Below are 14,141 nucleotides of genomic sequence, written 5' to 3'. Positions count from 1 at the left end.
CACGGGAAGTAAATTTTAAGTCTTTTTTTCTTGTCTTTCAATGAGTCCACAACTTGTTTAAGAATAGATTTCTGATACCTACCCTCTCCCAGAAAAATATTACTACCCGAAATCATCTAAGTGCACAAAGTATCCCAAGATTCATGAGTCATGGTACTGAAATGCCAGTGTGTTCATTCTGAACCAGGATGAAACAGTGACCTAAGCTCTCACAAGCCTTTTTAGCACACAGACTAATGGCTGTTAATCCCTTTCAGTGCCTCCACTCACCTAAGGAGGCATTTATCTTCATTAACTCATCTTGAATGTGAAAGCCCTGAGTCTGCACCAAGGGCAAGGCCAAGTACAGTGTGATCTGAACAGCCTCTCCCACCAACCACAGAGAGTGCTGTGTAATCTGTTCACGCTCGATGGTTTGGGTTCTGAAAGGTACGTCCTCAACATACATGTTCATGTTTATCCTGAACAGTGTACCAGGAATAGCTTTTCAGAAATAGCTCATGGGTTCCTCAAAAGTCTAACCTTTCCTCAGATGCCATCTGTATCATTCAGCCACCATAAAGAGGGATGACAGGCTCCAAATGAAACTTCAGGGAAGATGATACAATAAAATTGTATTTTTAACCGTCATGGCTCTGAAGGTGAAATATTTTATTAGTATCTCCCATTAGTCCTTTGGAATCTTTAGTGTTCAAATGACTGAACACAGAAAGAAATTTCTGAGATTAAGTGTGGAGACTTTCCTCTAGTACCGAATTGCAAAGACTAGACTGGAGAGGCAATCTAATGCAATGCTGAGTGCACGGGCTCAGAGCAAGCCTGCTTGCTTTAAATTCCAACTTACTAGCCATGAAATCTTTCTGGGTTTCAGCTTCTTCATCTACAAAATGAGAGCTATAACAGTAGTTACTTTATGGGGTTGGTGCGGAAATTAAATGAGTTAATACATGTTGACCATGCTGTCTGCCATTCAGTACGTGTTCGAATAGCATAGTGTATGATTCATATTCTCTGTCAAGGGTGGGAGGCCAGCCACTTTTCTCATTTGTCCACCATACTCCACTTACTTTCAGAGATGATTCTGGGCGGTTGTGAATGTTCATGATCTGAAAGATCAGTGAAAAAAGTTAAATAAGGACAATGTGAGATAGAATTTGAAATAGAGCAGCCTTAAAGAAATAGGACAATTAAAAGCATTGGTATAAGAAGCCACTGTTGGAGTTAATCTGAACCACAGCTCCATCAGACCTCTTCAAGGAATCAAAAATAACTGCTTCCTTGTATCTAAGAGGAGAATTTTTAGCCTGAAGTTTTGATTTTTTTTTTTTTAGAGAGATTTTTGCTATAGGGCACATGTGCTCACTAGAGAGACAGAGAGACATAAAGTAAGAAATCACCCCCCAAGAGAGATGGCTACACCACAATTCCTTCTCTCCATTCTCTTCTTGGGATCATGAACATGCATGCACATGTGCCTGGTGTGAGTTTTAAGTCACCAGGTCCGGGACTCAAACCATGGTTAACTATGTGGGATCCCAGCAACATAACCACTACATCATCTGCTGGTCCCAATAAAGTTTAATTTTATAGACTAAAAAAATACTAAAGGACCAGCAGATGGCATAATGGTTATGTCACCAGACTTCCATGTAGCCGACTGCGGTTTGAGTCCCGGACCTGGGACTCAAACTCATGCCAGGTCCGTGTGCATGTGTGCTCAAGATCCCTAAAGGATAATGGAGGAGAAGAGATTGCAGTGTGGCCATACTCCCTAGGGGGTGACTTCTCACTTTCTGTCTCTCTGTCTCTCTCTATCTCTCTTTGTCTCCCTGGCAAGCACATGCACCCTATAGCAAAAATCTCTCTTTAAAAAAGAGCTAAATGCTAGGATTCTGATCAGGTCAGGAGAAACACATTCTTAAGGAAAAAACAAAGATGTTCTGGAATTATCATTTAAGTGTAAAGATTAAGATAGCTATGGCAGCCCCAATGACAGGAGTCTCAATAAAATAAGATGCTCTTTCTCAGATTTTTCACCCAGGAAATGTAATATTACCCATTTCTAAACCATAAGCGATAAATAAATTTGAAAATATTTTGGATTTCTTACCATTTATTTTATACCTAATAAGGTAAAATAGGGTAACATAACACCCACTATAAAATCTACATTTTTCAGTGCTAGCTTAAATCTTTGCTAATAATTTTGTCACATTTGCCTTTTTATACAACAACATTTTGAGGTAAATAAAGAAAAAAATTCTTAGCACATTAAGAAATATATTTAGACTCATGCAAATGTCTGTAAGTTATTTTCTGTCTTACTACCCACTTTGCTTTTTTGTTCACTTGCTTATTTATTTAAATCTAGGAAAATATTAGATCTGGATATTAGTGAGAGGTTAGCCATTTTTCTATCCTTTTGGTCTTTTAAAGTATATGCACTGAGTATTACAAATGAAGTTCTAATGTTTTTTAATTATATATGACATCTTGTATTTCAATTAATCTATTAATTATACCTAGAGCTACACAGGGACATTTGAAATTCATAGAGACATTGCAAACATTTGTATGATTTAGGTTGGAACCATCCTGTGATCTTATTCTTTGATTCTGTAGACTTATTTGAAACATGAACAAAGGGAAATGCCTAAAATGGAGCTAATAAAATAAGTGAGTCCAAGGAAATTGTTTCAGGGTAGGTTCTAACTAATAAGGACACTGGAGAACAAATATCCCAGGGGGAATCATTCATGTTTGTAGAAGTCCTTTGAAAAATGGTTTGCTTAAACATGTCATATTTTACTTCACAGTAAACATAGTAAAATGTATTATTTTAATAAGGAAACTAAGTTCTGAGTAACAAAATAAGTCCTTAATATTTATAATGTCTTAAAGTTAACCCTCCAATTGCAACTCCTGGGAGATGTCTGTCTCTGTGTAAATACTCATTAGAATCCTTAGAAGGAGTTAGACCTTCCATCTGTTTTTATCCGGTCCTACAGGACTGTTTATTTGTTGAACAAGGCAAGCATTTATCTCCTTCCATCCAAACTCAGATGCTCTGGGACTTCCAAGGTTTCAGTAGCCAGAGTTCTCTGACAAGACTCCATCCAAAGGCCCAGTAGGTGGCATGGTGGTTAGGATGCTGGACTCTCACATGGCTGACCGTGGTTCGAGTCCCACACCTAGCATCTTGCTTTCTCTTCCTCTCTCTGTTCCTCTTTGGTCAAATTTAAATGAATGAATGAATAAATACATTTAAATAAATAATTCTTTTTAAAAAAGTGATTCCACCTATATCCTGTGCATTGAAACTTAAAACATGATTTCCTTTCTAAACTACCCACTTCCTATTAAATAGTCAATAATTTTGCTTTAATTATGTTTGATTCAGTTGCTCAAACTTGTTTTTACTGTAATGTATCACAGCTTTTTTTTTCCTTAAGCATAAGGTAATTGACTTGCTTGCCCCTTCATATCTCTTAGGTCATAGTTATGGCTTTTGTTTTCTAGGTAATTCACCATAGAACCTGTCTCTTAAACTGCTGTTAAAGTAAATATCTTGGTTGGGGTGACTGTCAAGAAGCATATTTAATTCAATGCATGGTACACAGAGTCCAATTTTGGTACAGCACACCAGGTGTTCCACAATTAACATTTGTTCGTCTAAATGTCCCTGGATGTGGCCCAAGCTGTTCTGTTATTGAAGTACAAAAATAATAATAATAATAATGAGTGTTTGGGTGGTAAAAAAGTTTTTTAAGCAGTTGGTTAAAATGTTGTTCCAACTATATATATTGAGTTCGTATGTTAAGAACTGGTATTTATTAACTACCATTTCTATATATGAAGGCACAGCTGATGTGCAGTTTTAAGTAACACAAAAGGCTCTCAATACAAAACGTGGAGAGGACAGTATGAACAGTAACACCGTGACAGGTTCTCACAGGCTGTGAGGGCACCTGAGCCTCCTTGCCACGCCCCCGTCTAATTCCACACTACCCCGAGCCCGCAGTTGGGTGCTCTGTACCTGACCTACTGCTGTTTCAAGGTTCAGCTGCCTTGAGAGAATGATGCCAGGCCCCTCCAATGTTTCAAAAGTGAGAGATTGTTGTTTGCATCACCTGGTACCAATTTTTCAAAAACTCACTACTACAGCTTCTTATGAAAATAAGACCTGAAAAACAATCACCTATTTAAAAAAAAAAAAAAAAAGAATATTGGAAATACAGTGATTTCAAAGCTATTTTTCAAAAATATCTTATAAACTGGGGTTTAAGGCTCGGCATAAATTTTTTGATAAAATTATTTACAGGGCTTCAATGAAATAGGCTTTAGTGCGTCTCCATGTAAAGCACTGCCCACAGGGATGACACCAAGCGTGAGAATAGAGCCACTCAGTAAATACGCCTGTTCCCTGCAACTACCACAGTTGAGGTAGTGCCTCCTAAGCTCACAGTAAGGGCTCGCAGGAGTTTGGGAACCAGCCCCAGTCCTGGAGGCTCTGGGTGGATCCCATTCAAGGCCCCTGTACGGCCTAGGCTGGCTGCTCTTAACTGCTCTTTGTGGGGGTAGGAGAGATTATCATTCCAAGAAACTAAGACATTTGCAGTTCGACAGACGCCAGGGTTACACTCATTTCTGTTTAGTGTCCTCTCCAGTCCCAGCCACCCCCATCCTACAGCTGGAGGAATGTTGCACCCATAACAACAGCGCTACATTGTCCTGGAAACAGCCGCCTCTGTCCACGGTGCCCGCAGACGGATACATTCTGGAGCTGGATGACGGCAGTGGTGGTCAGTTCCGGGTAAGTGGAGGACCTACTACTTATTTAAAAAAGGGAAAATCGTTGACTCTCACAGAGGACGTGGAGTGGAGCTCAGGCCTGGCTTCCCCATTTCTCCTGGGGATAGCAGTTCTGGCAGGGCCGACCTTCCCTTCACTTGAGACCTGCTTTCTCCTTGTACCCTCAGAAAGGACAAAGGAGTATCCTATTTGGCTCCTCCTTCCTGCTTGAGCCCCAATAACATTAAAATAATTGAATCCCTTGGGCTGGTTTGGTCGCCAGTGATAATACGCTGCTCTACCAAAGATGTCTCCAAATGGAAGATGGGGGCTCAGTACATGCCTGGTACACACATGCTCATGATCCTAGCTAAGAGGGCAAGGGGAGGGGGAGGATGGTGCATGATATGCTGATCAGGATGTCTCTCTCTCTCTCAAAAGAAAAAGTAAATTTTGTTTTGTTTTGATTTGGGTTTTTTTTTGAGAGGGTTTTACTATAGGGCGCATGTGCTTGCCAGAAAGACAGAGAGAGACAGAGAGATAGAAAGTGAGAAATCAACCCCAAGGGGGGATGGCCACGCTGGAATTCCTTCTCCTCCATTCTCCTCTCGGTATCTCGGGCACACACACACACGTGCTCGGCATGAGTTTAAGCCACTGGGTCCGGGACTCGAATCGCAGTCAACTACATGGGAGTCCAGCGACCTAGCCATTATGCCAACTGCTGGTCCTGGAAGTAAGCTTTTTTAAAAAAATAGAATTTGTTCTTTTAAAAAAGGAATTGAATCCCACTTATCCCTTCTACTCAACCCATGGCTCTCTTCTCTGGGTTCCTTCCTCTCATTTCATGGCCTACCGTGAGAAACCACAGAGTTCCCAGCCCAAGCCCACCAACACCTCCACTGTCTTCAGGTTATATCTCGTCTTCCTACACAAAATGAAATCCTCCTCCAGTAGCACGGGCTTCACTTAGGAACTTCTTCAAAGTCCTACGTCTCCAACCCCAAGCTAGAATCCTACGGGATCAGAAATTGCATTTTAATGAGATCCTCAGATGGTTCATATGTACATAAAGTTTGAGAAGCACTGGATGAGAGGGCATATTACATTTTTTGGACCTGCCACAGTAGTAACAAGTTGATGGGCCAGCCAAGACCCCAGTCTTCTTAGTAACCCATTGCAGATACTAAGGCTATACTTTGAATGCAAATGATTTTTGCTCATTACGCCAGCATAATTTTGCAAAGTGTACAGCTGAAGAGGGAGGCAAATGCCTAACCTATGCTAAGGATGCATTATGCCAGGGTTTATTTTAAGCCTTTGAAATGTCATTCTTCTTCCCTTCCCTGTTTCCTCCCCCTTCCCTCTGTGCTGTGATGAAAACCTAAATTCCCATGGTTTTGAGTGTAGTCGTTGTGACAGTTCCTGAAATTACCAACAGGTTATAAACCCAGCATAGAGGCCATGCTCATGTTTTCTTGTTCACAAACATATTTTTACAAACCACACTGATGGATAAAGAGCTCAATAGATATAATATATTGTATAAATGCCAAATTAGTACTAATGCACATAATCCTAACTATAAGCACCCAACTTTAATCATTGAAGAGCTCGCTGCTAATAATGACCATTTATTAAGTTGCTGGGTCAATGCTAAACACAGAAAGGCACTATGCACATCAGTCTGCCCACATGATCTTATAGCGTCTGCACACCAATCTCATAATAGAGGTCATCGTCCCCGTTTTACAGATTAGGAAGCTGAGGCCAAGAAGGGTCAGTTAAATGCTCCAATATTTCTCAGGATTCAAATCCAGGCCAGGTTGGTGCCACAGCTTGTGCTCCTAACCATTCAGCCACACGGCCTCCCTCGCCCCTCACAAGAATTCACATTAAATTTAAGATGTCCTATTTTTTGCTGACCCTCAGGAAGTGTATGTTGGAAAGGAGACGATGTGCACCGTGGATGGTCTTCACTTCAACAGCACATACAATGCTCGAGTCAAGGCCTTCAACAAAACAGGAGTCAGCCAGTACAGCAAGACCCTGGTCCTCCAAACGTCTGAGGGTAAGGCCCTTCAGCAGTACCCCTCCGAGCGAGAACTGCGTGGCACCTAGGATGGCTGGCAAGCCCGGAGGTAACCCCACCACTGTCCACTTTCCTGACGTGTTTCCATGACTTGCTCTGCATTCTGACACAGAGCCGCTGTTCCTCTCCTGCCTTTAGAGAGCCCGTGGTATGTGGATGTGATCAAACCAAAGATTCCACATCGGCAGTTCAAATGGCTCGGGCCGTCGGCTTCCTTGGGTAACATTCTAAATAACTGCAGTTGAAGAAGCTGAAACGCGAGGGCCTGAAGGTGCCCTGGGTGTCTAAGACAAATGTATGTAGGCTCTAGAGCAGGTGCTCATCCTCCACCGACACACGTCATTTCCCAGTTTTGCTCAGATGGTTCTAAATTACTTTGTAGTACTTGCTTGTTCCTGAGGGGGGACCTAGGTTCTTTTCAGCTGTGGAGTTGTATGACTGGGTATGTTTCACATGGTCGTGGGGTGCTAGAGCTGGTCAGGGTGGGCCTGTCGGCCACTCCTGGCTTAGCCAGCTGGGACTACTTCCATTTCATGCCCTAAAGCCAGTGGCAGCAGGACTGAGACTTCCTGTGGGCATCAAACAGGAAGAGACCAGCAACTCTGCATTACCTCACATTTTCATCCTTGCTGGGCCTTCTCATCTTGGCAGGCTGCCCACGGCCACCTTCCAAGGTTAATCTCCAGAGAACCTTTGCTTCTTGGCTATACTGTACCTATTATGGTCATCAAAGACAAGTAATCCACCTTGGAAGAGAGACTTGAATCTGATGACCAGTATAGCCTCTGAGGCTTTTAACTTCTCTTTATTTTAAGTGCAACCACAACACGTGAAATTAAACTTATGAAGTGGAATTTATGGCCAAGGCCAAAGCATTTAGAGATCTTTGGGTCTCATTTTAATCACAGAAGTCACCCTCCTTCACACACACACACACACACACACCCCACTGGCATTTTCCATAACTTTCCTCTGCAGAACTAATTATGTTGCTCTTTTTTTATTTTCAAGTTCAAGATATTAACTAAAAAGAACTATGGTGGTGGTTTTTCCCACCTCCCACAAAACACAGCATGTGCCAATCGCCCCTAAAATGGTTCACATGGTTAAAAACAAGCACAACTTCGAATCTCACAGCAAAGGTAAAAGACCCCTAGGCACGGAAACAGTGCTCCGGGGAGCCCTTGAAGTCTGTGACATGATGCTATTCCAAGAGAAGGACTTGTTGAAGGGAAAATGCCCACAGATTACCTTTCAACTACAGTGATGGGGTAGTTAGAGCTTCTTCCCCCAGAATGATCATTTTAGCAACTTCTCTCTGGAATACCTATCAGTTTGAGAGCAGTTGCTTCTTTTCCTAAAATATCATGCTAAGTGCTAAAGCCCTCCCAGAGCTTTTCCTAGGCACAGTGCAGAAGGCCCTCAGTGGTGCTGGTCTCGTTTCCCGTGGGTGTCCTGGGCAGTTTGACTGAAGAGTGAAGTGCATGCCGGCAGAGCAGAGAGAGTCGCAGCAATGTTGCTAATACTCGTCATCACTCCTGTGAGAAAACTTCCTATTCATACTACATCACGGAAATATACTATTCTGCTCACATCCGTTAACTAGCATAGCAGCCTGAGCGCTTACGTCTCTCGTTTCATTCTGCAGGAAGATGTAGTTTCTCAGTTTCTTTTCATGTACATAAGATTATGGTGTCTAATTTAATAAATTACAGGGTTGGAACCGCGCTCCTCGGTACCACAGTCACAGAACTGGGGGTCATTTTCTAAACGAAACTAACGGAACGAGTTCTCTTCCAACAAAGAAACTGTACTGTAGAATTTAATTTCCTCCATGAATTTTATATATTGTATACAAATATAAGGTATGTATCGGAATATAAAGACAAACCTATCATCATGTAGATATCAGTATTCTCTGTTACTGCACAGAAGTGATTTTCTCATGATGAAATAAAGTTCACACACATACTTTCTCCATACCTTTGGTTTGTTCTATTTGTTTCTACCTCATTCTAATTCATTCAAACAGTGAGATGAGATTTAGAAAGCAAGGGAAAAAAAATAGAAAATAGTTGATTTTTAAAAAAATAAAGATTGCTACGGATTTGTAACAACAGGGAAGCCCACAGAATCAAATAATATATATCTTGTTGTGTTTTTTAGAAACCAGTGGGGAAAATGCTATTAACAGAGTTTTGATACATTCACTGCAGTTATACCTTATTAATCTTCTTTCCTTCAGTTCCTAGAAAGGTTCATTTCAGAGAATGTTTGTCTTTGCTGGTTTGGGGGATGGATGGGTAGTTCGTTTTTGCTTTCTGTGATAACAAAATCTTTCAGATTCTTCTAAGCAAGAGTTAATCCCTTTCCAAAGTTCCAAGCAGTCTATCACAAATGGGAACAATTTCATTTGTGATAGCAAGTCTTACTTATACTTACCTGCATTTAGTCTGAGATTTCTATCACTGATAGTCTCGGAACTGTCACAGAATCTTCCACCCACCTGAAGGTAACATTATCAGGGGAGATCAGTGTCTACCTAATGATGTAGACATATTCATGTAATGTTGTTGAGTTCTGATCTTTTCTGCCTAAAGGGCAAATCTATCTGTTCATTCGTCTATTTGTTGGGCAGTGTTGACAGGTGCCCACTGTGTGCTGAACTGTGGTATGGAGCACTGAACCCCTGCTGTCCTGGCGTTTACAGGCTAGTACGAGAGAGGTCCTACAGAGACACACGGTTCCATATTTACAAAGAGCAATAAACACCGTGAAAAAAGAAAAGGGGATCAGCAATAAGACACGTTTTATAGAAGGATGGGTCAGGAAAGCAATGAAAAGTGATTTAACTCAGTGGTTAAAATAATTCAAATGAATTCAGTGGTTATTATAAGAGAAACAGCAAGTAAAATACTTTACTATACGAGTTCAACTTTGGTTAGTTCCCTGAAAGCAAAGTTCCTAGGGATGCATCTAAGACAGTCATGCATATAAGGCCTGTCACACGTCTAAACCAAATTACCCTGGCGAAAGAAGAACTATAACTGAAAGCAATGGAGAATTTTAATGAAATTGAAAAATGAGACTCACAAACTTAGTTGTGTGTATCTTTTTTTTTTTAGGTGTATTTATTTTATTCATGATGGAGAGTGTGTGTGTGCATGAAAGAGACAGGAAGAGAGAGAAAAACCCTGGACAGGATCCCCTTATACCAAGACCCCCTTTCCCCATCCGTCTGGCTCCTCAGGACCCTGGGCATGCACACAAGGCCAACCTGGGGATCCAAACCATGCTTGGCCACATGGCCTTCATCACTGCACTTCAGGTTGCTATTGACTATCCCATGAGACTGGGCCTAGTTTGTATGTATCTTTAAGTAATTCACTTACTAGTCAAGACAGCTTCATTGCAGTCTTTGAAACCATCTGCAGAAGAGTGTCTGTTTAAAACATTGTGTAAAAAGGTAAAGGTCTTTTTAATACATGGAGTTCTGAGGCTCATGCTATATGACAGATTGCTCCTGCACACACACACATAAAATATTAGACAGAGCTGAGAACAGGATAAGAAACTTTTTGTTTATTTTCCTCTAGTTTCCTCTGTCTATCCAACTATCCAAACAGACAGTGCTTTTGTTTATTTGTTTGTTTTGTTGTTGTTGTTTTTTGCCATAGGGTTCATATACTTGCAGGAAAGAAAAGTGAGAAATCACCCTCAAGGGGGGATGGCCACACCACAATCTCTTCTCCATTTTCCTCTGAGGATTTTAGGCATGCATGCACATGCGCCTGGCATGTTTTTCAAACTGCCAGATCCAGGGCTTGAACCATGGTCAGCCATGTGAGAATCCAGCACCTTAACTACTACACCACCTACTGGCCCCCAGACAGTGTTTTTGTTTTTTTTGTTTTTGTTTTTGTTTTTGTTTTATCTAAGGAAAACTTAAAATAGAGGAAAAGTAATATTCCTGGGGCTGAAATAACTCACTGAAACCATTAACTGGCTGACAAAAGAAGTTCTCTGGGATTCCCCTCTGCCCTCTGCAAGTGAGCAAAATTGCTTCAGGCAGCCTCGTCAGCCAGCGAGAGCTACCACTCACCAGTTCTTGGGGGAGTTACATCACGGAGGGCTGCAACCTCCAAGCAGTAAATACTTTTTAACACAAATCTTTGCATAAAAAGATTATCTTCCTTGAACAGATTCTTAGAAGTAGAATTATTGGACCAAAGATCATCTTTTAAAGATTTTTGTCATAGGGCACGTGTGCTCACTGGAGAGAGTGAGTGAGACAGGAAGTGAGAAATCACCTTCCGGAGAGATAGCCACACTGCAGTTCTTTCTCCTTCATTCTCCTCCCAGGATTTTGGACACTCAAGCACATGCTTGGCATGATTTTCAAGCTGCCAGGTCTAGGTCTTGAACCATGCTTGGCCATGTGGGAGTCTTAATAACTACACCACCTGCTGGCCCTGAGTTTGGACATTTTTAAGCCCCTTGATCTATGTTTCCAAATTGCTTGCCACATAGATTTTAATGCCAGGAACATATGAACCGTTCCATTTTCTTATATCACCTTAATTCTACTCTTTAGGGTTTAATTTCAACCAACAAGCAGGACTTCTGACAACAAAAATGTTCCTGAAAGAGTTGTGGGTTTTTTGGGTGTGGGTTTTCATAGAAGTAATATTCCAGTTACTTTGCATTTGACAACTACATGAAATAAGTTACAGGGAAATGAATGTAATCTAAAGAGAGGAAAAGCTTCCTAGAGAAGAGAGAATGGGAGAGACAGATGCAAACAGAGAATAACTGTTACACAAGGCAGAAACTTCAAAAATCTGTCTCCAACTGTCCACAAAGAGGAAACTCCGTCATTCAGAAATATTAGTTGAGCATCTCAGTTATGTCAGGTATGGGCTGGGTCAAGACCACAGAGACATGAAAAGCACAGCTTCCGCCTGACACGGGCTTTACTCCTCCCTCCTAAACTCATGGCACCTTACTTCATCACCTAAAATCTATGGTACCGCTACCTCTCTGTCTAGCACCAGGACGTCCACTCTGTAATCTAGATTGCCATCTTATAGCCAGAAAGTAAGAACAAGGACCTCTGATTGGCAGAGAAAGCACAAATGCAAACAAAACAACAACAAAAAGTCCAGGCACGAAAGCTCTCACTGTCCTCACAGTCGGAACCTCACTCATTCGGTTCTCACTTACTCTTAGCTTGCACAGCGCTCCGCTGAGCTCATTGCCCCGTTTACTAAGACCACATCAGCTAACAGTGTCACATTAGAAGAGATAGGAGAGATTGTTATAGAAGTGAGTTGAGATCGTGGGCAGTACTGGGCGAGGAAGGTAACTGGAAAAGCCGAGAAGAGACAAAAATAAAATCAAAAGAGGGCCTTCTGTGGCAACTCTTCTGATTTAGACGATCAGAAAGCATACAATCCATTTTAGAAAGAGTACCGTGTAAAACATTTTAAAATCAGTGTATTTTCTGGTATCGAGTATATCTTGAAAGGCTGTATTTCCATAAATCACAATATGAAATAGGCCTCCCCCCAAAAAACCCCTTAGTACATAAAATCCTACTTCATTTTGTGTCAAGATGCTGAAAACTTTCTTAAATGTCCTTTAGAACATTCCATAAAAAATGAAAGCAATATGACAGCCAGAAAATATTTTTAGGATACTGAAATCCAATGAAGGAATCATATTAAAAAAAAAAAAAAAAAAAAAAAAAAAAAAAAAAAAAAAAAAAAAAAAAACACACATAAAATCCTACTTCATTTTGTGTCAAGATGCTGAAAACTTTCTTAAATGTCCTTTAGAACATTCCATAAAAAATGAAAGCAATATGACAGCCAGAAAATATTTTTAGGATACTGAAATCCAATGAAAAAAAAAAAAAAGAAAAAAAAATAAAAAAAAAAAAAAAAAAAAAAAAAAACAACAACAACAACAAAAAAAAAACTAGCCATTTTGTTTCACTATAAGGTCTTACAGGAAAACATAGGGATTTTATTTTTTTCTGTTCACCCTAAGACAGTTACATAGACCACACACTAAAACTCCGTAGCCATTGTTAATATCTACACTCTCCCCTGCTCTGCTGCTGCAACCATCCACACTGATCCTATGTATTATTTTTATACTGCTGCTATAACAAATTACCACACACTCTTGACTTAAAACAACATAAATGTATTACTTTACAATTCTAGAAGTGAGACTCCTAAGTGGGTTTTGCTGGACTGACACTGAGATGTCACCAGGGCAGTGTTTCTGCAGGAGGTTCTAGGGGAGACTTCATCTCCTTGCCTTTTCCAGCTCCCGTTATGTTGTCCTATCTTCCTTGGTTCGTGGCTCCTTCCTCTACATTAAAAGTCAGCAGTGTAGGGGCCACGCAGGTGGCATAGTGGTTAAGGTGCTAGATTCCATGTGGCTAACTGCAGTTCCAGTTCCAGACCCAGAGGCTTGAAACTCATACCAGGCACATGTGTGTCCATGCCCAAAATCCCAAGGAGAATGGAGGAGAAGGGATTGTGGTATGGCCATGCCCCCTGGAGGATGATTTCTCAGTTTCTGTCTCTCTTTCTGTCTCTACAGTGAGGGCACATGCCCTATAGGGGAAACAAACAAACAAACAAAAAAGACACCAAAAAAAAACTCTGAAAAAAGTCAGCGAGTCAGCAGTTTAGCCCCTTTCGCTCTCTTCCTGGCTCTGGCCCTCCTGGCTTCCTTTTATAAGGACACTTGTGATTACCTTGGGCCCACCCAGATAATACAGGATAATCTCTTTATCTCAGGATCCTTAGATAATCACATCTGCAAAGTCCTTTTTGTCATGAAAGGGAACATATTCATAGGCTCAGGAGATGAAGTAGATGTTTGGGGACAGGTCCTTATTCTGTCTATGAGGAAGATATTTTTATTATTCTACTCGACATGTGGGAAAACTGAACTTCTGAGAGGCTAAGTAACAAGTCAGAACCTGGGCTTTTAACCCCCAGCTCTCAGTGCAGTGCACTGTGGCACTAACATGAGAAAAGTACCATTGCCCTCAACCAAAGGACAGGAAGAGAGGGAGAACCGTTCTCAGATTTTTCTGCTGGGTATCTGAAAACATCTGGTGAAATGAAGCAGCTCAGTGTAGCTACACGTGCACTCTCTCAGATATGCCAGCCAGAAATAGGACTTGAATGCCTTCTAAGACTCATGTTAGAGTTCTGTCTAATAGAATAGCATTCCT

General features: G+C 41.1%; 1 protein-coding gene across 3 annotated transcripts in view; it reads left to right on the top strand.

Moving 5' to 3' along the window:
• The window catches only part of TRIM9 (tripartite motif containing 9), a 126,324-nt gene that overhangs the window by 92,779 nt on the left and 19,404 nt on the right, over positions 1-14,141 (top strand). For all 3 annotated transcript variants that reach the window (XM_006160532.1, XM_006160531.1, XM_006160530.1), the window contains exons 6-7: positions 4,656-4,813; positions 6,724-6,862. In XM_006160532.1, coding sequence (XP_006160594.1) covers positions 4,656-4,813; positions 6,724-6,862 — 297 coding nt within the window. The remainder of the gene's footprint in view (positions 1-4,655; positions 4,814-6,723; positions 6,863-14,141) is intronic.

Source organism: Tupaia chinensis, unplaced genomic scaffold, assembly GCF_000334495.1.
Source record: "Tupaia chinensis unplaced genomic scaffold, TupChi_1.0 Scaffold000688_1, whole genome shotgun sequence".
Classification (NCBI taxonomy): Eukaryota; Metazoa; Chordata; class Mammalia; order Scandentia; family Tupaiidae; genus Tupaia; species Tupaia belangeri.
Note: the sequence above shows the minus strand (reverse complement) of the source record. Positions and strands in the feature narration are given on the sequence as shown.